Below are 23,494 nucleotides of genomic sequence, written 5' to 3'. Positions count from 1 at the left end.
TGTAGGATATTAGTGAGTGGACTTCACGTCAAGCTCACTTAAATGAGGCAGGGAACTATCTCATAGAAGTGACGGAAACGTCAATCAGTCTCAGTCTGGTCGAACAGTTGAGGAAAGTCAACATTCAGTGGGCTGAATACATGAAGAAGGCTATGTTTGTAAGTATTCATCTATTATCAATATTTTATGCAAGTTCAGTTTTTTTGTCTTTTATTTTGTATTTGACATAAAGAGACATTAAAAATAAAGGAGCATGCATCAGTAAAGATTTTGCCTTTTAGGAGGTATCATCAGAGCCCTGTACTGGTGCATCATGTCCTCAAATGGTGCATTCAGTGACCCAGGAGGCCAGCCTGCTCCTCAGACAGCCCCTTGAGGTGGCCTCAGTGCCACTAAAGGCTATCAGACAGAAATTACAGGTTAGTAAAATTTCAAAAGGCTGAATTGATCAGTAAATATTAAATAAACAAACAAATCTTTTTGTTATCTGAGCTACTGTCTCATACTTTTTAAAATTTCAGTTACTGAGTAAAAAGATGGCAGAAGTGAACGTGTCATCTCTTAGCTCTTCTCCCGACTTTCAAACAAGCTACATTGAAAAAATCCAGAAAACTCTCCCACAGGTAGGATGCTCACTGAGATGCAGGGAAATTCTCTTTGATATTCCTAGAATATTAAATCAGACTATTAAATCTGACTGTGTTTATTTGTACTGTAGATGGTTGTTGAAGCAGAGGGGGCCTGTGGGGAGCTGCAGCAGGCTGCATCCAGGCTGGAAGGTGGTCTGGCTGAGCTGGATCGTTGGAGCACTGATGCGATGGACTGTTACAATCACCTAAAGGAAAAAAGTCACAGAGGACACCCTACAATGGAGCCTACAGCAAAAGTCAGCAAACCAAAGCTTCATGTTGTTTCTAATTAGCCGTTTTATCAGAGAGGGAAAATATAAAGCATATATGAAGCTGTTAAATTCAATACAAGCTTTAACACTTCCAGGGGCTAATCTCTCGAGGCTTCCAGCTGGCAAACCAGGTTAAAACTGAGGAACAGGATCTTCAGGGCCTTGTTGCAATACTACAGAAAACCTCTCCTCTGCAGCACCTCAGCACCTCTAGCTTGAAGGACAGGGTCACAGAAGCAGTCTCCCACTGCCAGGTAAAGTAAAACAATAGATGTAATAACTTTGTTTCGGTCCCATAATAGTCCCTTTTATTCATTTGTATGCTTTGCATTTTTTAGGACATTCTGGGGATGTTTAGTTCTCTTGGGTATAAGCAGGAAGTTGGTGAATTTCCTAAGAATCAACCAGCCGTTGAAACAATCTTTCAGACAAAGAAACAGCCAGAGATTGGGTTATTAGTTGTGGCCAGAAGCAAACATGTAGAGAACATTGGGAACATCATGCTCCAATCTCAGCACTCAAATCAGCTTTCAGCTTCCACTCCTCAACAAAGGACAAGAGATCTCCAGGGAAAATTACATGATGAAAAAGATATTATTACACCCAAAATAGTCACCAGTTACCCACCTGTAACACATATTCAATCTCCTTTTCTTCAATCTGCAAAAGAAGCTGAATCTGAGCTTTTGATCCAGCCCCAGTCATTTTCTAAATCACATGCCCTAGCTTCAAGTTTCAGTGAAAATGATCAGCCACTACCTGCTACGACTCAAACTCCTATCAAGGGAAAGTGTTCAGAGGGTCCAGTTCCTGCTAAATATGGAGGAAGTTCACCTTTACAGTTTCAAACCAAGCACAAGAACACAGGACCTAGCTCTCTACAGAGCAGTAAACCTCCACAGCCACCAGTTATGGTCCACAGTGAAGTCCATTCAAGAGCCCAGTCAATGGCGAGGAGCAGGCTGGAGAAGGCCCGGTTTCGTCTGCAAGGACGCATCCAGCAAGCGATGAAGTTATTTGGTGGCAAAGAGATTTCGGAGTCGGAAGCCAAGAAGAAACAGGTACGGTACCAAACATCACAGAACAAATTAAGAAGGCCGTCACTATCCCTAACAGATGTTTTCAACTGTCACTTCATTTTGACTCAAATCAACAAATGTAATTGAATTACTAGTGATCACACAGCTGATTTGCTAATTATTTTCTGGAGTTCTTACTTTGACAACATTTCAGGGTGAGTTTAAAGGCAGACATCCACCCAGTTGTTACTTATTAAACATTTAAAACAGAGGCTTTAATATAATTTAGATGCTTTCATTGCTGAAACACCAAGGCCTTGAAACTTACCTGAATCTTCTTAATTCAAACACTTTCTTTCAAGGTCTCTGGTATTTTGATTTGTGTTGCTATCAGTATCGTTGTGCATCTGTGTACAGCTATATGTCTTTCTGTGCAGAAAGCTTTAAAAATTCTGCAGCCTGCCATGCTCGAAGAGTTCCTTTGTGCGGTGGAGGGTTTTGGGGCTTTCTGCTCTGGATCCCAGCTCCAGGACTTGATGCTCCTCTCTGACTCAGTGAGAAATCAGTGGGAGGTATGACAGGAACTGCACACATAGTCTGTAATTGACTGACTGATCCAGTCGTTTGACCTGGATACCCTGAACCAAATACCTAAATCATTCACAAGCACATGTAAATCTTTCTTACTTTGCATTATAACCAGTATCACTACCTAAAAGGGGATTATATTTATTCTATTGTTAAAAGAAACAGACCACATCTCAGTTATAATGAAGTCATTCTGTGATATTCTTTTGCTTTTTGGTCATAGGCATGAAACAGTGGATGTTTTTATATAGTGGAAAATAACACGTAATACTAGGTAAACTACGATCCAGTCATACAGGATTTGTTTTGGTCTTTTCAAGAATCTTTTTGTGTGTGAGCGTCTTCACAAATTAATCCGATAAACTTGAATGTTTTTTTTCCTAAAAACTTTGGTTAAAAATGTTGTCTGCTTGCTTTTGTCATGCGCAGGATGTACGCAGAGAAATGGCTGCCTTTATTCCGATCTTGTGGTCAAAGATCAGAGAAAGGAAGCAGTCATTTTCTGTCGTGCAGTGTGAAATGCATGCTAACACTGTCCATGAATCTACTGAGCAGACTGACGATGATTCCTTGCAGCAGCAGCAGGTACTTGTCTCTAACATAGTATTAACATGGGACTGTGCTGTGTTTGTATCTGCCTGGCAGATGGTCAAATTACTGTAGAAAGAAAGATTTGCTTTCAGCTTCTCAGGAGCTCATATTTCTCCCAGGCTGTCACTGAGGGAGCCGCATCTATTGAGGAACGTGTTGAATCCCTCAGAGAGCTGTGCGAAACACTGACGCCAAAGAAATCCTCCTGCCTCGCTACAGAGCAGCTGAGCGAATCAGATGAAGTAGAGGAAACACAACCCAGTGATGCTGCAGTCCCAGCTAACAGGTCTGAAAACGCTAACATTAGGAAAGAAACAGAAATCAGAAATCTGAAATGTTCTTCAATTTGACCTTTTGTTCAATTTTTCTTTCATGGAAACTGTTTTTATCATTGTTGTCAGACTTTTATGTCCTACATCTAGAAATAATTTTCAGTTGATTTTTCAGTTTGATGCTCTGTTTGATTTGAAAACTACAAAGGCGAGGCCCTATTGTGCAGTTTCAAAGAAAGTGGTGCCATCTCTCCAACAATGTTCATGCCTATCGGCTCAGTAGTTTTCATTGTAAGTTTGCTGAAAGTCAGACACGAGCAACACTGATGAAATTCCTCTGGATTTCAAAAAGAAAGCTCAGACTAAAAAGGAAGTTAAAATTGCAGGAAGAAGGTCTAATTTAGATTGTGAAAACTCTATTTGCCTAAATTAGACTGAACTTGATTAGAATCTTGTTGCGTTTGAACTTACCCTTAAATCATTTTTCAAGTTATAGAATTGTGACTTGAATTCAAAGTGATTTACTTGAAGAAGACCGTTTTTTATTTACAATTGTCACTCTGTAATCCTTCCGGTCTATTAATCTTAATCAGATGTCTGTTTGAATGAGCGGTTCGAACTGGCTGCCCCTGACATCCCCCCGATAAACATTTCTTATCTCAGCAGGGGACGGCAGCCTGGGGGAGACGCCCCACTGAGCGCGACTGACGTGTCGGCCAACACACAGCCGAGCAACAGTCTCCCACAGAAACAAAGCGATGACAGCCCACATGAAGACCTCTCGCCCGTTTCTCATGTTGTGTCAGTGCAGCCTCATGGTGATATCCTCAAACTGAAAGTTCAGGAAGTCCCAACAGAGAGTGAGGTCCACCTGACAAAAAACAGAGACGGCAGGTCAGAACAAAATCCAAAGCCTTCACTTCGAGCCAAAGAGCAGCTGCTGAAAGCCCGTCTACTGCACTACGCAGAGAGCAGTCAGCAAATCCAAACTCATACACAGGTATGCTCAGATTACATCACTGATCTTCTTCAGTTTTGTTTTTCTTCAGTTCCTCAATTCTATGTTTTGGTACTTTGCGAGCTCTGAGAATAATATGGAGTTATTGTTTTTTTTTATGCAATCAAGTCAAGATATTTAAATTCAAAAATGAAATCTAGGAACACAAAGATAAATGTTGAAATCAAAATTTGAATTGCAAATAAAATTAGATTTGTTATTAAAATATTTATCTAAAAGTTTTATTTGGAGCGCTAATCAGGCTGGAATCTGAACTGAAAGATGTGAGACATGGTGGCAGGTCTATGGATAAGACAGCAGCAATGAAAAATACTGCAAATCTATGTCCACTTTTTGTGTACAGATATCTTTTGTCATAGCAATAGCAAGACTGTATTTTAAATGATGACTATTTCCTTTTATTTGATCAGCCGCTAGCTTTAAATTGGGATTTTATAACTAATTCTAATATTCTACACGATTTACAACCACAAATCTCCCAAATCTGGGACTCTATTATACAAAGAATTAAAGAAAAAGCCATAGTATATGAACAGCAAGAGAAAAAGGATGGATGGGTATTTCAGTTATTCTGTGCTTTATGGTGATGTGGTGTCCAGTGTATTTGAATGTGAACAGTGCTAGCACTCTTCATCTTTTCTCCATGATTTGTCATAATTTCAAAACACCAAGAAAGAGAATCTTAATGCTATATTTCATAGTGACAAAATGTTTATGCAGCTAATAGTATTGTACTATAAAATCTATTGTATACCAATCCCAGCTCCAGGACTATAAACTTAGATTACATACTTATATTTTACAGTCACAAAATTGCTCTAAATTACAGTAGGCACTATAAATGAACGGTTTCATTCTGGAAGAGCTTGCAGACATTAATAGTGGAATATCTGACAGTGCATAAAAAATGCAGCAGACTACACAGGTAAAACGTTAATAACTCTATTAAATATCATTTACTTTGTTCATTTAAAGAAACCTTCCTAGTCAGAAACCAATTCAGCAGTTTTATTGGCTGTACAAGGAAAAGCACCGGCTGCAGAGTGCTAATCCTTGGTAATTGGATAGGCTCACTGCCCCATCTTTTCCTCTTTTCTTTACTGGACTGTTACTATGCAACTCTCTCACCTCGCAGGCAGTTGTTAGGAGCAACACAGTGGAGACCAAGCAGGAAGCACAGTGGACCATCATCCCAGAGCCAGCTGCTCCATCTCAAGAAGAACATCCCTCTGAACAGGAAGTGCAGGAGAGGTATGAGTCACTACCCCAGTTATACTTTATTTGACATTGCTGTTGTTTTTAGAACTGACAACTTGTAAAATACTAATATGCTAGTAAGATTTACTGGACGTCACTGATTTTGCATCATATTTGCTTCCCAGTCAGTCTCAGAAATTTTAATAATGAAACAATGTGTAAATCTCTCTCTAGTTATAGAAAGCTCTGCTCAGCATTTAAATCTCAGGTTCAGGAGAACAAGCTACTTTTGGAGTCATTTATCCCAGATCCAGTCTCTATCCTTGCCCTGCAGAATCAAAAGAAGCATCTACAGGCAAGTTTGAGCACTTACTTTCACCAGAATTCTCTTTTTCAAGTCCTACTCTTACATATGTGTTAATTATTATGTCTTAACTGTGGTCAACTGCATACTAGAATGTTTTTACAATTGTTAAGCATGAATTTGTTTGTAATCTCTAACTTTTGGCTTAAAATATTATTGCTGTGATTGTTTCGTAAACATGTTTCACCTCAACAGACCTTGAAACAAGAGACAGAAGCACTTTGGTTTGATGTTGAGCTCCAGTATGCCCGGTTTTCCCAGTTTTCCCAGCCGATGACCAGGGAGGAGGGTTGGAGTGAAGTGGAACGAGAGCAGGGACAGCTGACTCAGCAGTGGAGAGAACAACAAGTCTGCCTACAGACCAGGTGCAGCTACTCTCTTAAATAAAATAATTACCAATTTTAATGTGCGTTTCATACAGTTAGTGCTTTTCTTGCAAATATTAGACAATTTTAAATTAAAGTAGCTACTTCCTTGCCCATTTAAAGACTTACTTTAAGTTTATTTTACAGTAACAACACAGAGCATGTGTAGAAATAGGGTGTTTATGTTGAAGCTGAAGATATAAAGCGACTACTACATGAAAACAGATATTATATGCATGTGTTTATATGTGCATGCACTCTACTAGGCTGCATGAACTGACATATGGTCTGTGGGACATATGGTTTGTCTGTGAAAGTATGCAGTTAGTGATAAGTTGCTCAATTTAGTTTAGTTTGTTCAGTGTTTACAGCTTTCTTGTTAAAAGACTGTTAAATACTAGCAGATTTACAGTAGTATTAGCATGTTTGACACAACGTTCTTAAGGTGGACCTAATGGCAAGTTAGTACAAACACAGTGACTATACTACCTAGTACTACAACCACAACTATCACAAATTCATGGGACTATTTCACAAAGGGCAAAAATTTTCCGTTTTGCTTCTGCTTTGTGTTTGGGGCAGGATGGCATCTCTGGAGAACATTGCTGACCTGATGAAGTCTGCAGATGACCAGAAGACACTGATCACACAACAACTGAACCAGATCATTGGACAGCCTGTGGATATCTCTTCTCTGACTTTGGCTGATTCAACAATATTACATGATTTAAAGGTATAGGTTTAAAACCATGTGTTCAAGCAATTAGCACTTATGATATGCAAAGTACAATATTATTTTGAATCCCTGGTCTCTTGAATAGGAGATGGACAACAGGCTGCAGGCTGGAATGAGGATGCTAACAGAAAAAAGCACGAAAGAGGAAAGTCAGGGGCCAGAAGCCACATCCTCCTCATCCCTCTGCAGGGGCCTCCACAATAGCATCCATCATTTCAAGCAGCTCAGACAGCAACTGGAGAAAGTTCAGTCAGCTGTTTGTGCTCTGGATCGCTTCCTGACCACAGTGAGAGAAGTCAAGGCTGAGATCCAAACTGTGCTGGCAAACCAAGACCCGAGCAAGCAGAAACACGAGGCAGATTGGGAGCAGGAGAAACATTCTTTTGATGCAACAATGCAGAGGTTGCAGGCTGCTACTGAGCAATCTGATTCTGTGGACAGTAGTTTAAAGGCAGTGGGGATTAGTCTGACCATGGATGGTGCGCCTGCGACATGTCAGGATGTGGTGAAATGCATCACAGTAAATGTTGTGGAGATGGAAAAACGGGGAGCAAAAGATAGAATTCTCCTAGAAAAACGGAACATACAGGACGATGAGAAATCTAAAACTGTGGAGACATGTCAGACAAAGTCTGGCAATGCTTCCCTACAGCAACAGGACATGCAAGAAGATCCCACTTCAAGTGAGCCAGATGAGGAGTCAGGTTTGGACGCCAAAAGGCTTAAGCTGGAAGGAGACACTCAAGGAGAGGAAGAGCACAAGACTCAAGCATGGAGACCTCGAGAAGATCTCCTAGAAACTAAAGACCAGAGACAAATGGGAAGAACCACCCAGGTTAAGAAAGAGGGAGAAAAAATGGAGAATTTGGTTCAGAGGAGAGCAAACCTGTTAACAACACTGAGGGAGACAAAGATGGCAGCTGAGCAGCTGAGCTTGCAGGAGCCCACTCTGCCTGCTCTACAACACAGGTACAACACCGAGCTGGTACAACAACGTACTTTTATTTTCTATAATTGAACTGGAGTATCAAAAAGTATGAAACATAATCCATACTACCAGAAAAACATCTAAACACTCATCAAAACAAACGTATCATCCTTTAAATCTTGATGGGCTCCCAAAGGTTTCCAATAATCTTAAACTTATAATAATATCAGATTTAATGATACACTAATGGGCAGAATAATATTGACTAACTTTTATCCAAAGGTCAGCTTTTTGCTATTTCTATAAGGAGCTGAAGGCTCCATACATATCCTGTTTTGTTATCTGCAGGACACGTACCTTGACAGAGTTGGAAAGTCGCCTCGCTGACCTCCTCTCTGAAGTGCAATACGTACAAGGTGCATCATCACGGTGGGAAATCCCACAGGAGAGTCAGAACAGAGAGGTGGAGGATCTCTGGGAGGAGGCAACAAAAGCTGTAACTCAAAAGTAAAATCCAGCGTAGTGTTTGGTTATTAACGTTTGTAACTTTGATTGTTTCTGCAGCTCTTCCGTAGTTGTGTTACTCTGCTGAGCTTTGTGTGTTGTGTTATGGGTCACATACAGACTGGAGCAGTGTGGTGTCCTAACAGAGCTGCTGAAGAGGTTTCAGAGCATTCGTGGTAAGCTGAGCGCAACACTGCAGAGAGCAGAAAGCACTGTCAGTGAAAAAACCTCCTACATGGGGAAAGAAAAACTGCAGAGACTACACACTAAGGTAAGTCGCACTGTTAAGCTTGACTAATGAACACAAATGTATCACAACACTGACTTTTCTCTTTGTGCTGAAAACTTATCATTTAGGCATAATCCATATTTTTGTGTGTCTGTGGTTTTAAAGGTCCAGGAAACAAAAGCAGAGCTGAACAGCCTTGGAGATGGTATAGAGGAGGTCCGCAGTGTCTGCAGACAGCTTCACACTCACCTACGGCAGATACCAGAATGCACATGCATCCCATTTGAGAGCGAAGCTGATGCTCTCATGGATCACTGGCTGGATGTAAGCTCATCCACTTTACACTGTTAACTTTGTCTTTTTAAAAAAAACAGATTACGGTTTTACAGATTATTACATTGACATTAACCTTACTACACCCAATTTCCTATTATTTTCGAATGTTGCTGATCGCATATGTGATAGATAAAGATGCATATTATTGTAGGTCTAGGTTGTTAACATTGCTGATATTTAACGTATTTGCAGTTATCAGAAAGAACAGAGTCCTGCCTTGAAAACCTACATCTAGCCTTGACTCTGTGGGACGGGGTCCTTCAGCAGGGGACAGAAGTGGAGCGCTGGACCAGCGATAAAGTAGCAGTGTTTGCTCAGTGCCCGTCCTTTCAGTCTGAGGATGACATCAAGGCACTACAGGTAAAACGGAGCTCTTGTGTATCATTCAGTTATGTTATGATCTCAAAGTTAAACTATAATAATGTTTACCTCACTCGCACTGTTACCAGAATGAGATTGTGCTTCAAGAGGAAAGTATACAGCATTTCCACCGTAGAGCCACTGAGATTCAGACACTGCTTCAGTGCGCAGAGTCCCCTCCGGAGCTTCAGGTAGGCATTGTTCCTTTGGTTTTATTTTCTGTTTAGACAGAAATAAAGACACATACAGTAGTTTTGTTTTTTTGTTTCACTTCCAGAAATATTTGACTGTGTAAAATGTAGACAAAATGCAATAATTTCAATGATTTCAATGATTTTTTTCACACAAAGAAAACACATCAAATGTTTAAATAAGGAACACATCTAAAAAGAAGTTGTGATGGGGGAAAAGAAGGTTGGAAAAGGTAAAAGAAGAGGGGATCCTACACAATGGTGAACATGGCCCTGTCACAACTTTTTTTCAGACGTGGTTTGACGACCATTAGAATAGGACCTGATTTTTCCAAGCGTAGCCTTCGAATGTTGTATAGACAGAGGTAACCCTCACTAATCTCTGATGCACACCCAATCTCTTTGTTGTGGAGACAGGCCTGAAATATGACAGAAAAATTCTCAGTTTGAAAAAGAAAAACAAGGCCTACCCACCCAGTAGGCATCCAGGCAGGAAAGAGTTAAACATTTGATGTGCTTTCTATGTTTTCATATGATTTACTTTGAATAAAATATGAGTCTCAAGTTTTGTTTGAAATTATGAACGTATTTCCTTCTTGAATCTAGTTTAAATTTTCAGTTGTTTAGTCATTTTCACTATTACAAAGGAGTCTTTGCTTTTTGTGACATTAAAACTAATAATTCTTGGATATTTTGGTGCCTGATTCAGATACTTCAAAGCGCCAGATGCATCTCTGAACTGATTAAAAATGTTTTCCATGTCTGTCAGAGACAAACAGTATATTGAGCTTGTCAGTTCTTATGATTAATTTTGTTTTGTCAAGGTGGTAGGAACCCAGATGAGGAAGAAGATAGAGCAGTTGAAGGAGCTCGTTTCTGAAGCTGAGGATGTTTACAAGCAGATGGTGATTACTAAAGGGCAAATCACTGGGAGGATGGAAGAGTGTTTCAACTCCCTGCAGAAGATTCAAAACTCCCTCCTTACTCTTCGTGGTCCTGATGTTGCAGACGTGCTTGCAAAACTTAAGGTAAGGGTTTAAATAAGACATATGAAATAATGAAAACACATAAAACACATTAATAGATACAAGATAATATCAAATTAGCACTGTCTGTCAGACGAGGTAGATATTAATACGGGCTGAAGGGAAAACACAGACACAAATATGATGAAGATTTTTGTATTTCCTAGTCATCATGTATGCCTTCGTATTAATGATGAATCTGGTATTTGAACAGGCCAAATTAAACAAGAAATAGATCACTGGAGTTGTAAAATGGTAATCACACCCAGTCTTTATTTTATCTGTCTGCAGGAGTTGTGTCAGCAGCTCCAGTCCCAGGATGAGCAGGCAGAGAGCCTGTTGGAAGACGTGCATGTCTTGGCCTCTATTACATGTCCAGATAGCTTACAGAGTCTATCCGTGGAAGGGATCCAGCTACAGGAAAAAGTCAGAAACACCCATCAGCTCTTCTCTGAAGTAGAAGAACAGACTGAGAGGAATATTCGTGATCTGGACAGGTAATAGACATCACATACAGAATACATTTCTAGTGTTGCGGTGCATCTGTGTCATGTAATGTGTACAGATACATGCATCTACAATGAAAAGGAAATTTAAGCCACCACTCATTAATGTGGCATGTAAACAAACTTAAGAGAGCTGCTGGGCAGGAATTTTTGTCTAACATGTGCTTGGTGACTTGACAATTTGTCATCATGGGATTGGCATAAAGAAAACAGGAAATAAATTATATTAGGAAGTTTGTTTAAGAGTAATATTGTTGTGCCAAACATTCTGAAAACAGTGCATGCTTGTGCAGTGTTGTGCAATAATCTTGAGTCACTTATAATGTTTTTTGAAGTGTTCAGTTGTTCTCAAGACTTTGATAGTTTTACTTTAGACATTGGCTGCTTTTCAATCCTTGTGCCTGAAAATTTCCAGAGGAATTTTTTTATTGCTGTTGTTATGCCAACAATGACCTATGAGCACAATAAAGGCACCTAATTCAAAGAGTGAATCAGTCTTTTGTCTACATATAACAGACAGTTAAGCTAAGAACCAATTTTAAATTGCACCCTTAGGCACTTTGCAATGTATTGCTACATCTTGTTCTCACTTTCCTAGCAAAATGTAAAGAAAGAAAAGGCTCAGGAATTTTGCACAGTACTGTAAATATTAAAAGCATTTGGCTATAGATGGCAAAAAGGAGACATCTAATTGTCACAGTGTGTCTCACATTCCCCCGTCTGTTGCATTTCTTTTAATTGCAAAAATGTAAAAGTAAAAAAAAAAGGATGGGCTAATGTTCTGTAAGAGGTGGGCACTACAGCTTTTATCAAAGCTATTAACCAAACAGGAGGACTCACCATTATTGAGGACCACTTTGGAAGTTACTGCACATTTTACTGGGTACTGTACGTGGGGTTGAATGCAAATATACTTCAGGTACTATATTTGTTGTAATGAATAAGCATGGTCCTTGTAATGGGGGGAAAGAACAGAAGATGAAATGATCATCATTTGGCCTCGGTTTGTTTTCCTATTGTTACTAAGGTTCGATCTTTTGGGGGATTTAGTGACAAAACAATAAGGACTCATCAGAGTCATCCTTGAAACTTACCATCCAGTCAAATTTGCTCTTACTCTGTATGTAAAACAGCTGTAAGCAGAAAGTCTTACAGAGTCACAGTGCTTAAACCAAAGAGAAGAAAGACATCAAAACAGGTTTGTCTGGTTTCCTGAGTCAGTCATGAATTATGTGGCAGAACCATTTTTCACTGTAATGTCGTTTGAACCTATAGCATATAGCATATAGCATATTAATGTGTTTGTGGTATGGACATGTGATGTATTTATGCTGTTTGTGTGTTTCAGGCTGCAAATAGAGAGGGACCATCTGGAGCAGTGGCTTCATGCTGCTGAGGAAAAAACAGCAAAGGAAGAGGATCTAAGTCTTCTGGAAGAAGAAGCGCTTCAACAAAGGTAAACCTTTCTCCTGAAGATGGTGTGTCACTCTCCATGTAGATTTGCAACAACTTGGATGTGTTCATGGCCCGTGTACTGCCTGATAACATACAATATATGTATACTTTGCAGTATAATTGAAAATATGCTTTAAACATTTACCTGGCTGTTTTATTTTTTATTTACACCAATATATACAAGCAGTATTGATGTTATTGTTGAAGTATTCCAATGTATTTTAAATTCACATATATTTGAATATGTCAGGGGCAAGGTTATTAACGTTAACGAAAACTAACGAAATAACGAAAACTAGAAGTGAAAAAACATTTTCGTTAACGGAAATAAAAATAAAAACAAAAAAAGGAAAACTAACTAAAACTGTAATGAGTGTTCACAAAACTAACTAAAATTAACTGAATTTATAGCAAAAATGCGTTTAGTTTTCGTTGATGTGTGCGTGTCATACAATAGTCAAGGGTGAAAAAGAAGTTTAGTTTCCAGGTTTTTTTCTTGCTGTGTCTCATTATGCCAGCAGGTGGCAGTACGTTAGTCGAGTCGTCTGTGTTGCTGCTCCGTCCACGCGCAGAATCATGTCAGGAAAAGTCTGGAGAAAGCGCCAGAGTCCAGTTTGGGATTACTTTGAATATGACTGTGTTTTGGATAAAGCAAGTGTCTTGTAGTGGAAAGAGACAAATTATGAGGACATTTCTAAAGGGAAAAAAATCCCACAAACCTTAAAGTGCACTTGAAAAGCTCACACAAGAAGGCTAACCTAGCTTACCTTGAGAAGGTAAGGGAGCACACTCAACCCTCATCCCCAGAAACAGAAGCTAACACCAGGCAAGGCAGCGTGATGCATCCCGAGACAACAGGACTGGGATATCTACATAACTGTGTGAGTCAATTGCCTTAACACCCGGTGCTGCAAGAGTTAATAGTCTCATTGGGGCCAAGATATACATTTTATAGTTGCCTGGTATCAATGGTTGTTCATCTGCCCTAATTTATTTATTTATTTATTTAAAGAACCCATAGGTGGGAATGTGAGTTGTCTGTCTCTGCGTGTTAGCCCTGCGACAGACAGGCGACCTGTCCAGGGTGCAGGGTATGGTAGCTGGAATAGCAACATACCCAAGGATAAGCAGAAGAGAATGACTGATATGATGAAACTGGGATTTTGTTACACTTAATTATTGCAAACACAACTAAAACTATAACTGAAACTAATCAAAACTAAACTGAAACTAATGATTTTCAAAAAAATAAAAACTAAACTAAACTAGCAAACAATTGGTAAAAACTAATTAAAACTAATATAAAATTGAAAATCTGAAGTCAAAACGAAATAAAAATAAAAACTAATGAAAATTGCAAAACTATTAAAACCCTGGTCAGGGGTTCCTGATTACAAATAAAGATATGGAGGCTGATGTGTTTACTTTAGACTTTTGAAGGCTGGAAAGTGACAGTGCTGCCAGTGCTACATATCAGATAGAAATGTGAAAACGTGAGAATAGCAGAGTGACAATAAAGACAAACAAACCTGAAAAACATGCAGGTGTTCAGTGCTTTAATTTTGACTAATGCTCACCAAAGTGTCAGGAATCTTAGAAGCTGTGTATTGTTTTGTCAGGTGACTCATTCTTTACTCCATGTGTGTTTTAATTACGCAAAAGTCTGTTATATTGTCGATAAAAAGCACTTGTTTTATATATATTTTTAAATTAGAGCTGGAGTAAATATTTTAATTAAAAAAATCAATCATGTAATGCTGATTAACCAGTGTCACTTTCATTTTGAGACACACCCAGCTTAATATCACACACAGTAGTCCACACAGTAGTAGCTACCACTTCAGTGTGCTTTGACTCTACCATGGAAACATTAGATTTGACCCCATCATTAGCATTAACAGCTTTGATTTCTCTGCAGGGTGAGGACAGAGCTCCTCAGTCAGCTTGTGTCATCTTTACAAAGCAGCAACCTTCAGCAGCTGGCGGTGGTGGAGGACAGTAAAAAGCTGTTGGAACGATACAACAACTCATACATTAAAATACAAGGTGACTCTAAGGAGACGCATTCCTCTCTGAGGGAGGAAATCGGGGTGTTTCAGGCTTTATTCAAGTCCACACAATCATGGATCAGTGATCTGAGACAAGCTGTAGACTCTCCACTTGCTGAAAGCCCCCGGATTCAGACTCCGTTAGAGCAAAAACTTCACTGTGCTCAAGTAAGAAAATGTTGCCTGCACATACTATGTTACTCAGTTTCACTACATGTCATTTAAATCATAAATTTTATTTAGCGCATTTTATAAGAAAGTATGCTCCTTAAGTCTGTATCATACATACATGCGTGTGCTAAGTACCTGTGAGGAGAGGTGACAGAAAGGCTTGATTGCTTGTGGAATATTGAACAACAAATCTTCTTACTCTCATATAAGTGATTGTGACGTGGGTGTGCCTACAGTTGTGTGTAATGTCACATGAGGGTGTGGTGTAGGTGCTTTCTTTTTCTCTACATTTGTTCCAACTTGTTCAAAACTAAGGAGTGTACATTTGCTGTGCAGAGCTGATGTTAGATTCAGGGAACTTTCTGGAATCTATATGTGTGTCTCAAAGCTGACAGTATCTGTCATACAGGCAGAATCCTGGAGATTTTTTATAACCGCTTTTTTGTTTTACTAAGGTTATATACTGACTTGTAAACCCTACAAAATCCATTACAGGCAGTGTTGAGTGGCGAGTCAGAGGGGGAGGCTCGCCTGGAAGAGCTCAGAGTTACCGGAGATGGTCTGTGCCACAGGGTGTTGAATGAAGATGACCTGAAGAGGGAAGTTCAGGACACTGTTCAGAGAGCAGAGGAGCAGTGGCGGGAGACTTTGCAGTCAGTTGAACCGTATTACAGGTGAGTGAGGTAGAGCGGGTCATCTACTGATCGGAAGGTTGGTAGTTCGATCCCCCAATCTGCATGCCAAATATCCTTGGGAAAGATACTAACCCCAAGTTGCTCTCTGATGCATCTATTGGACTATGAATGTTAGCTATAATCACTAAAAGCATAGAAGAAAGTGCTTGTGTGAATGGGTCAATGTGGCATGTTGTATAAAGTGCTTTGAGTGCTGCAGGAGAGTAGAAAAGACTCAGTCCGTTTAAAACAGGTGGACTGTTCCTGAACTTAATAACTAATGAAACTAAGCAGTAAAATTATTACACATTACATAATAACAGCTATAAATCCTGGGATTTAATTAAATAATTTTCATGGTCCAGTTTAAGTCAGAAATGGTTCTAATCTCTTGTTATTATTGTTCTTAAGCGCTCTAAAGGCTGATCCAGAGGTCACTTGTTTTTACCTGGACCAAAGGAGGGAGGTTTGCCACAAAGTGGAAGCGCTGCAGCGCCAAAAAGATCAGCTTCCCACTTTATTTCCCTGTCCTGGCACAGCTGAGCGTAAACGAGGATGCTTTCTTGCCCTTCAGCTCCAGGAGGAAACTGAATCCTTGCAGTTAACGCTTAGCAGCCTGTCTAAGAGGAGAAATGAGCTGATTGAGCAAACCAGAGACAGCATCTGGAAAGATTCTTCCTGGGATGAGCTTTACACCCACTGGTCAGCACTGATGGCAGAACTAAAGGTAAAATTACACTTCTAATATCTAACTGATGTCTATTCAACAATGTCTCTGAGCTAACACTATTTGCACATTGTTAGGTGGTAACGATGTGGTAAGTTCAATAATTTGTTGTCACAGTGTTTGTAGTTTTGCCACTGCAGTGGATTTTAAATAAAAAAAATCAGACAAACAACCAATATAGTGCAGATTTTGAACTTTAAAACCAAAAGTTTAAGAAATAAATTACATTGTTTGGTAGTTGCAGCCATTTTTATATACAGTGCTCCACGGTTTAGAGGCTCAAGAGTAATTAGACAAACAAACAGAAGCGCCTGAAGTCTAGAACTCACCACCATCACCAAAGCTGTTTCCTCCAATAAAATGCTCTTCCTGTTTACTGCTGCCACTTTAAGCTCTTGCTTGTTTGTTTGTTTCTGCCTTCTGTCTTATCTTCAGTAACAGAAAATCTGCTCTACTGGTCTGAGATCAGGTGGCTGACTTGGCCATTGAAGAATATCCCATTCCTTTGCCTTGAGAAACTCTTTTGTTGCTTTTGCTGTATGCTTTGGATCATTGTCTATTTGCGCTGTGAAACTGTGTCTGATCAATTTTGCAGCATTTGTCTGAATCTGAGCAGAGAGTATAGTCCTGTACAGTTCACAATCCATCCTGCTGCTTCTATCAGCAGTCACATCATCAATAAACACTAGTGCCCTGGTTCCACTGCCAGCCCATGCTATAACGCCCCCTTCACCATCAGACCAGAGATAATGTGGTATGCTTCAGATCACGAGCTGTTTCTCTCCTCCATACTTTCCTCTTTGCGTCATTCTAGTACAACTTAATCTTGTGTTCATCTGTCCAAAAAAATTGTTTTCAGAACTGTTCTGTCTCTTTTAGATGATTTCTAGCAAAGTCTAATCTGGTCTTCCTGCTATTGATGTTCTTGAGTGTAATCACTCATTTGCCCTTTGCTGTAAACCCTCTGCATTTCCATTCATGCAGGCAGGTTTTACTGGTTGACAATGATATATCTTTCTACTTGATTGTTTTCTTGACTTGATTTGAAGATGTTGACAGTAATTCTGTCATCATGTACTTTAGTTTTCTTACGTGGTGTTTCAGGACCTTTGGCGTGGCTGAGCTGGTCAGTGCATTCATTCTTTTTAAGAATTTACCAGCTTGCTAATTTGTCCGCTCCTAAAGTTTTTGCTGTCTCTCTAATAGGTTTATTTTGGTTTTTCAGCGTAATAATGACCTCCTTAACTTGTGCTGACATCTCTTTGGAGATAAAAGAAAAGAAAGCTATAAAACTGAAAGTCAATACTTTGAATGTATTTCAGATATTACGTCTGCTGCTACAGCTGAAAGTCTGAATAAAATCTCGACTGTTTGATTAAAAATCCACTGTGGTTGTTCACAGAGGCAAACCTACAAGAACTGTCTTTGTGCAGCAAATTATGGACCTAACTTTATTTCTCAGAGTTCAGAGTTTTATTTGAAAAGAAATGTTTTCTTCTTTTTTCTTTTCTTTTTTTAATTCTATGCTCTCGTAGTATAATATGACATGATCTATGGATAAATTAAATGTACAGTAGCATCATTCATTCATTTCTTATTTTCCTTGTGTGCTAGACACAGTGTTACCAGGGGTTGCTCATTTCCTTTGGGCCAGGACTCTGGCATTAAAGTCACAATACATACAGCAGCAGGTTGTGTTTCATCCACTTTATCATAATGTGATATGAACACTTTTGGAGCATGAAGTGTGGTCAGTTAATGGGTTGTGTTTCAGTCTATTTGTGTGTAAGCCTTCTGAGTGTGGCTTGTTTTACCTGCATCATCCACAGGGAGTGTGTTCCCACCTTGAGGAAGATGCGAGTAACGAGGAACAATTTGGCCACTTGCTGCAGCACTGTTGCCACAAATTGATGTCCCTACAGGAAAGGATGTCAGCCTGTCAAGCCCAGAAAGAAAACTCAGCAGGAACAAACACTTATATAGCAGCTCTGGAGGTGAGATGCATTAAGTAAACTGACTTGATGAGCTGTGTACAAGCTCTTACATTAAAAAAGAACATTGTTTAACAATATTTAAAAAAAATTACATTGAAGAAATGTTGGGTATGCAAAAATGTAACCATCTATAGGGGGTTTCTCCTTATAGTCCCTGTTTTTTTTGTCACTTTTTTAGGTTTTGCTACAAGAAGTAACAGGCACTGAAAAAGATCTTTTTCAGCTTGTAACTCTCAAGGACTCCATTACAGTCAGTTTAACAGCTGAGGCCCGAATAAGTCTGACCCAACAAGTCAGCAACCTTCAAAACCACAAGAGGGCACTAGAGAGTAAAATCGGAGAGACTCTGGCACAGCTTAAAGTGAACAGTGATGAAAGCATTCAGCGAGTTAAAAAAGAAGCCTTGTATGTGCACACAGCTCTTAAAGACCTGGCTGAAGGTGTCGAGAATCTTTCCGATACCCATGAAGCTTTGCCTGATATCAGCCAGCTGAAACAACAGTGGTGTATGATACAGGTAACATGAACATATACTTTGAAATGTTGATATATATCTGAAAAATACAAATGGGAAAAAGACAGCTCACAATATTTACACAGAAGGACTTGTGTGTCTCTCAGAGCTGTGATAGCAGGCTGACAGAGCTGGCAGCAAGAGCTGAAGACCTGCAGAGGACCAGCGAGTCGACCAGCACACAGGAAGCCCTTCCTGCAGATATCATTTTGACCGTCAGTGCCATTTCTGAAGACCTTGGCAGGTGCTTTACCTCATTCTGAAATGGAACAATTAACCATTCCTGTATTTATACATCTTATCAAATGAATATGCAGTGCTAATTGTGAGAAATGGTTTGTTAACTTTGACTTTTAGAAATTTCTGGGGACTTTAAGACTACTCTTAAAGTAAAATGAAGATGAAAATATTAATTTAGTATCAAGAAAACAATTAAAGGGGCTTACCAAAAGATAACAAGAAAAGACTTGTGTGAAACTTGTATAATTTGCAGCAGAATGTAACTTGGGTTGATGGTGAACATGACTTCGTTCATCATCAGTATTGTTGCAGTGAGATATATGAGGGTTTACACATCCTCTGAATATGTGAGGGAATATGAGGGTTATTTTGAAAATGCACTTGTTCTAAATACTGTATGGCTCATTCACTGCTTGTGGTCTGGCTCCAGCCTCAGGTCTGTTTTTTTGCAAAAGAAGCAGGATTTTGCAGAAAACACTGCAAACAGAGTGAGAGAGCTCACCAACCAGATGCAAGAGTGGAGCCAAAGTGTACAAGCTGAACCATCAACGCATAGCCAGGTAAAGCTCAGCATGTTCAGTATGTCTTCTGATACATGGAATTAATTAATTTATGAATTAATAAACAAAAGTTTGAAAACAAATGTAAGCATTGGTTCATATGCACAGTTAAACTTTTTGTTGTCTGTCATTTGTTTTTTAAAATCTGCAAATGAATGCCTGAGTGAATTGCCAAAAGTATTCACTCACCCATCCAAATCATTGAATTCAGGTGTTCCAATCACTTCCATGGCTAAAGGTATATAAAATCATGCACCAAGGCATGCAGATTGCTTCTACAAACATTTGTAAAAGAATGGTTTGCTCTCAGGAGCTCAGTAAATTACACATCACACACAGGTGATGGTAAGCTACATTGTAGCCACAGCCACCCTGGGGCACACTGACAGAGGCGAGGCTGCCGGACACTGGCGCCACCAGGCCCTCTGACCACCACCAGTAGGCAACGGGTGAAGTGTCTTGCCCAAGGACACAACAACCGAGACTGTCCGAGCCGGGGCTCGAACCGGCAACCTTCCGATTATAAGACGAACTGCCAACTCTTGAGCCACGATCGCCCCATTATGCCCCAGGAACTCTTACTACTTCAGAATACCAAGATATTTTGGGCAATTTCATGCTCCCAACTTTGTGGGAACAGTTTGGGGATGGGCCCTTCCTGTTCCAACATGTCTACAAGGTCCATAAAGACATGGATGAGCAAGTTTGAAATGGAAGAACTGGCCTGTACAGAATCATGACTTCAACCCGATAGAACATGTTTGCGATGAATTAGAGCAGAGACGGCAGCCAGGGCTTCTCATCCAACATCAGTGTCTGCCCTTGGTCAAATATGTATATGTATAGAACCTATATGTGTTAACACGCCTTCTTTGCCACATATGTACCCTCTTGTATTTAGAGAGTCATGCATGGTGAAGAATGTGAAAAACACATGAATATTTCTGTATAAATGTTATGTTTGTCTAAACGAACAGTTTTCTGCACTCTCCATTTCAGCAAATCTCCCTGCAGCACAATACTGACACTTTATTACAGCTGTATTATAACAGGATATGGTCGGGCTGTTTGACCACTGTATTGAAGCTGCTGTATTCTCCCTGCTGTGTATTTACAGTGCACTTGTCATAATTGATATTTCATGTCATCTTTCATTTCTCTAGCATCAGTAAAGTGTCTCCTTAAATGATAGTGTATTATAACTGAACTGGATCAATACATATTCTGTCATATGGACTAGGGGATAAGCATACTGGTAAAGTAATTCAGGTGGAAAAAACACCTTGACTTGTCACTTGTTGTTGACACAGAAGCAAAATTTCAGTGAGTGAGATCTCCTGTGGTGAGGTTAAGCAGTCTTAAAAGGCACACTGTGACCTCAAACCGTGTGGTTGACCAAAAACAAAACAATCAGGATCAATAAGAGTTTACAGTTAGATAAGATACGAATCTTGATTAAACCAGATGTTTTTGCAGTGTATGGTTTCTGTTTACCCTGTAAAGTCTTTTTTTTAGCTTGTGTATCTGTCTGTGCTGTCACAGGGAGCTCTGGATGAAGGTTTGCAGCTTCAACGAGCACTTTATAACGTACTCTCAGAGCAAGGTTTTCTTCTTAATTTCCTGGGAACAAATGTGGCACAGGAATTGGAGAAAAATGCTTCAGGTGCACTCACTGAAAGCCAATCTGCACTTGAAACCCAATCTAAACACCTGGTGAGTGCCTCCCTTGTCATAGAAATGTACAGTTTAGTGAATTTATGGCCATAACATTATTGTTGTTTTTAATATTGTTTATTTCAAAGGTCATTCGTGTTCATGGCGATGTGCAACTGGAAAACAAAGATTTGCCAAGCAGAAGTGAACAAGACAGTCTAAGAAATGAAAGTGGAGCACCTCATTCGGCATCAAGTGATAAAACTACAGCAGTGGGTCTTACTGCTTCACCTTTCTCTTGTGCACCACACAGCCAGGAAAACTCTGAAACTAATCAGAATGACAACAAAATTCAAACCAAAGGCACCAAACTTCATACAGAAGCATCAGGAGGTTCAAATGTGGAAGCTGATGCCACAAAACAAGAACAAGCAGGCATGGTAAAAACCGAAGATGATGCCTTAGCTACATGTTCAGAAACTCCCAATGTTTTAAAGACTCAGCTAGAATCTCGCCATTTAACACCACAAGAATTACACTTGAAGTCTTATCTTGGGTCAAAAGATAATAGCGCACTCAGGGCACTTTCTGGAAATGACACAGGGCCATTAGTGCCAGACTCACATCCTACGCTCAACGAAAGCTTAATAGCTCAGGAAGAAAAAACACCATTGCAGAGTGACACCACCTTCACCTCTGTCTCAGAATTCTCAGCTGTAGGTACAGACAACATTAAAGCAATCGATTCAGCACGCTGTGTCACATCCTTGATAGAATTACCACCAACAAAGCCAGACAACCTCCCCATTACTGCCTCTGAACATACTGTGTCTAATCATCTAGAAGCACAATTAGAGACATTCAAGGCAAATACAAATGCTCAGTGGAAACACCGTAAGGACGCTGGTATCGCCACAAAGAAAGTGTTCACTGTTGTATTGGACATGGACCGACAGGACGTGCAGCAAAGGGAAAATTCTGGTTTATGCTCCCAAGAAGCCGGGTTCTCGGATGAAAAAAGCACAGAATACTCAGGGACAGGATTCCCAGAGATGAAAACTGAAGTCTTTATGACATCAAACAGTCAGGAATCAGACAAAGCGTTGCAACAGTGCACATTTGAAGCACAATCAGAGACTTGTAAGGCAGTCGCCGATGTGCAAGAAAAGGAGAATTTCTCTAAATGTGTCAAAAGTAGCCCGGCAAAGGTATTTACCATAGTGTTAGACATTGAGCCGCAGCCATTCGACATGCAGAAACGTGAAAAAGCCAACAGCCCTGATTTACTCGGATATTCACAGGAAACACAGTTTTCTAATGCTAGGCCTGCAGAGGTTTCCAGCAGAGCATTTCCTCAGAATAAGTCAGGGCTCTTTACCACATCAATTAGTGCTGGATCAGATGCGATTGCCTTCCCAAACTCTTGTGCAAGTCCTGAATCAAACCCCTCGGTGTTAGTGAATAGAGTTTTTGAAGAAGCAAACTGTTCAAGTGCCAAATTACCACGCAGAGAAAACCACAAAACCCATGGTTTAAAGCTTAACGAGGTGTCGAAATCCTCTAAATCATGTTGCCCTGTTGCTGAATGTCAGCACGCTGGTGCACAGGCAGCAGAAACAACATTTCCAGATGTCAAATCAGAGGAGACAACAGATTTCTGTGACTCTGGGGAGCAAACAGAGAGCACAGTGGATGATTCTGTGGAAAGTGGGGAGGCCTTAAATGGCACACATATATCTGCTTCTGGCAAGAAACAAGTGACTCCTGATAACACTGTATGTAACACAGAAGCAGCATGTGAGGAGGTGCCAAAAGGAGAAAACACAAAGGAAGCAAATGAATTTGAAAGCACAGAATGCAAAGGTTCAGAATTGCCAGTAAAACGAGGCATTGCTTCGCTGCCAAAAGACAAAAATGAGGGGAAGTTGCCTGCAGCAGTAGAGGACATGGGAGTAACACAGGAACAGGTAGGTGCCATTTGAAAATTTTACTGACTGGATTTTTCCTCACAGTTCTGCTCTTTCAGGACTTAATATGTCTAAGAAGCAATCAACAAAAAAAAAATTCTAACAGACAGGCATTAAAAGCCATTATGTTTTTCTACATTTTTTTCCATTTATCATCATCAGTGGTAATTTGGTTCGATGCTGTAATTCTGGCATAGCAGGTGGTAAACCAGCAGGTGGCAGGAAAGACCCCCTGTTTGTAGTTAAAAGGTGTCAATGACTGCAAATACCTGTAAATAAATTCAGAGCTGCTTAATGCTGTCATCTGTAAGCTGACAGTCTCTGGAACTTTCCATAAAAAGTGTTAATTTGCATTTGAACT

General features: G+C 39.9%; 1 protein-coding gene across 1 annotated transcript in view; it reads left to right on the top strand.

Annotated features, from left to right (window-relative positions):
- The window catches only part of LOC116311661 (nesprin-2-like), an 87,274-nt gene that overhangs the window by 8,984 nt on the left and 54,796 nt on the right, over positions 1–23,494 (top strand). The window contains exons 19-50 of the mRNA XM_039598719.1: positions 6–158; positions 282–419; positions 522–623; positions 719–886; positions 997–1,155; positions 1,240–1,962; positions 2,358–2,492; positions 2,938–3,093; positions 3,219–3,385; positions 4,035–4,371; positions 5,525–5,640; positions 5,821–5,941; positions 6,146–6,315; positions 6,898–7,048; positions 7,137–8,020; positions 8,328–8,486; positions 8,604–8,754; positions 8,878–9,036; positions 9,241–9,408; positions 9,498–9,599; positions 10,424–10,627; positions 10,916–11,121; positions 12,479–12,586; positions 14,504–14,801; positions 15,300–15,478; positions 15,890–16,205; positions 18,035–18,199; positions 18,378–18,716; positions 18,821–18,957; positions 19,384–19,513; positions 21,056–21,226; positions 21,316–23,133. Of these exons, the coding sequence (XP_039454653.1) occupies positions 6–158; positions 282–419; positions 522–623; positions 719–886; positions 997–1,155; positions 1,240–1,962; positions 2,358–2,492; positions 2,938–3,093; positions 3,219–3,385; positions 4,035–4,371; positions 5,525–5,640; positions 5,821–5,941; positions 6,146–6,315; positions 6,898–7,048; positions 7,137–8,020; positions 8,328–8,486; positions 8,604–8,754; positions 8,878–9,036; positions 9,241–9,408; positions 9,498–9,599; positions 10,424–10,627; positions 10,916–11,121; positions 12,479–12,586; positions 14,504–14,801; positions 15,300–15,478; positions 15,890–16,205; positions 18,035–18,199; positions 18,378–18,716; positions 18,821–18,957; positions 19,384–19,513; positions 21,056–21,226; positions 21,316–23,133 (8,490 nt within the window). The remainder of the gene's footprint in view (positions 1–5; positions 159–281; positions 420–521; positions 624–718; positions 887–996; positions 1,156–1,239; positions 1,963–2,357; positions 2,493–2,937; positions 3,094–3,218; positions 3,386–4,034; positions 4,372–5,524; positions 5,641–5,820; positions 5,942–6,145; positions 6,316–6,897; positions 7,049–7,136; positions 8,021–8,327; positions 8,487–8,603; positions 8,755–8,877; positions 9,037–9,240; positions 9,409–9,497; positions 9,600–10,423; positions 10,628–10,915; positions 11,122–12,478; positions 12,587–14,503; positions 14,802–15,299; positions 15,479–15,889; positions 16,206–18,034; positions 18,200–18,377; positions 18,717–18,820; positions 18,958–19,383; positions 19,514–21,055; positions 21,227–21,315; positions 23,134–23,494) is intronic.

The sequence above is a fragment of the Oreochromis aureus genome, linkage group 15, assembly GCF_013358895.1.
Source record: "Oreochromis aureus strain Israel breed Guangdong linkage group 15, ZZ_aureus, whole genome shotgun sequence".
NCBI classification, from domain to species: Eukaryota; Metazoa; Chordata; class Actinopteri; order Cichliformes; family Cichlidae; genus Oreochromis; species Oreochromis aureus.
The sequence above is the reverse complement of the archived record's forward strand: the minus strand, read 5'-3'. Positions and strand labels throughout refer to the sequence as shown.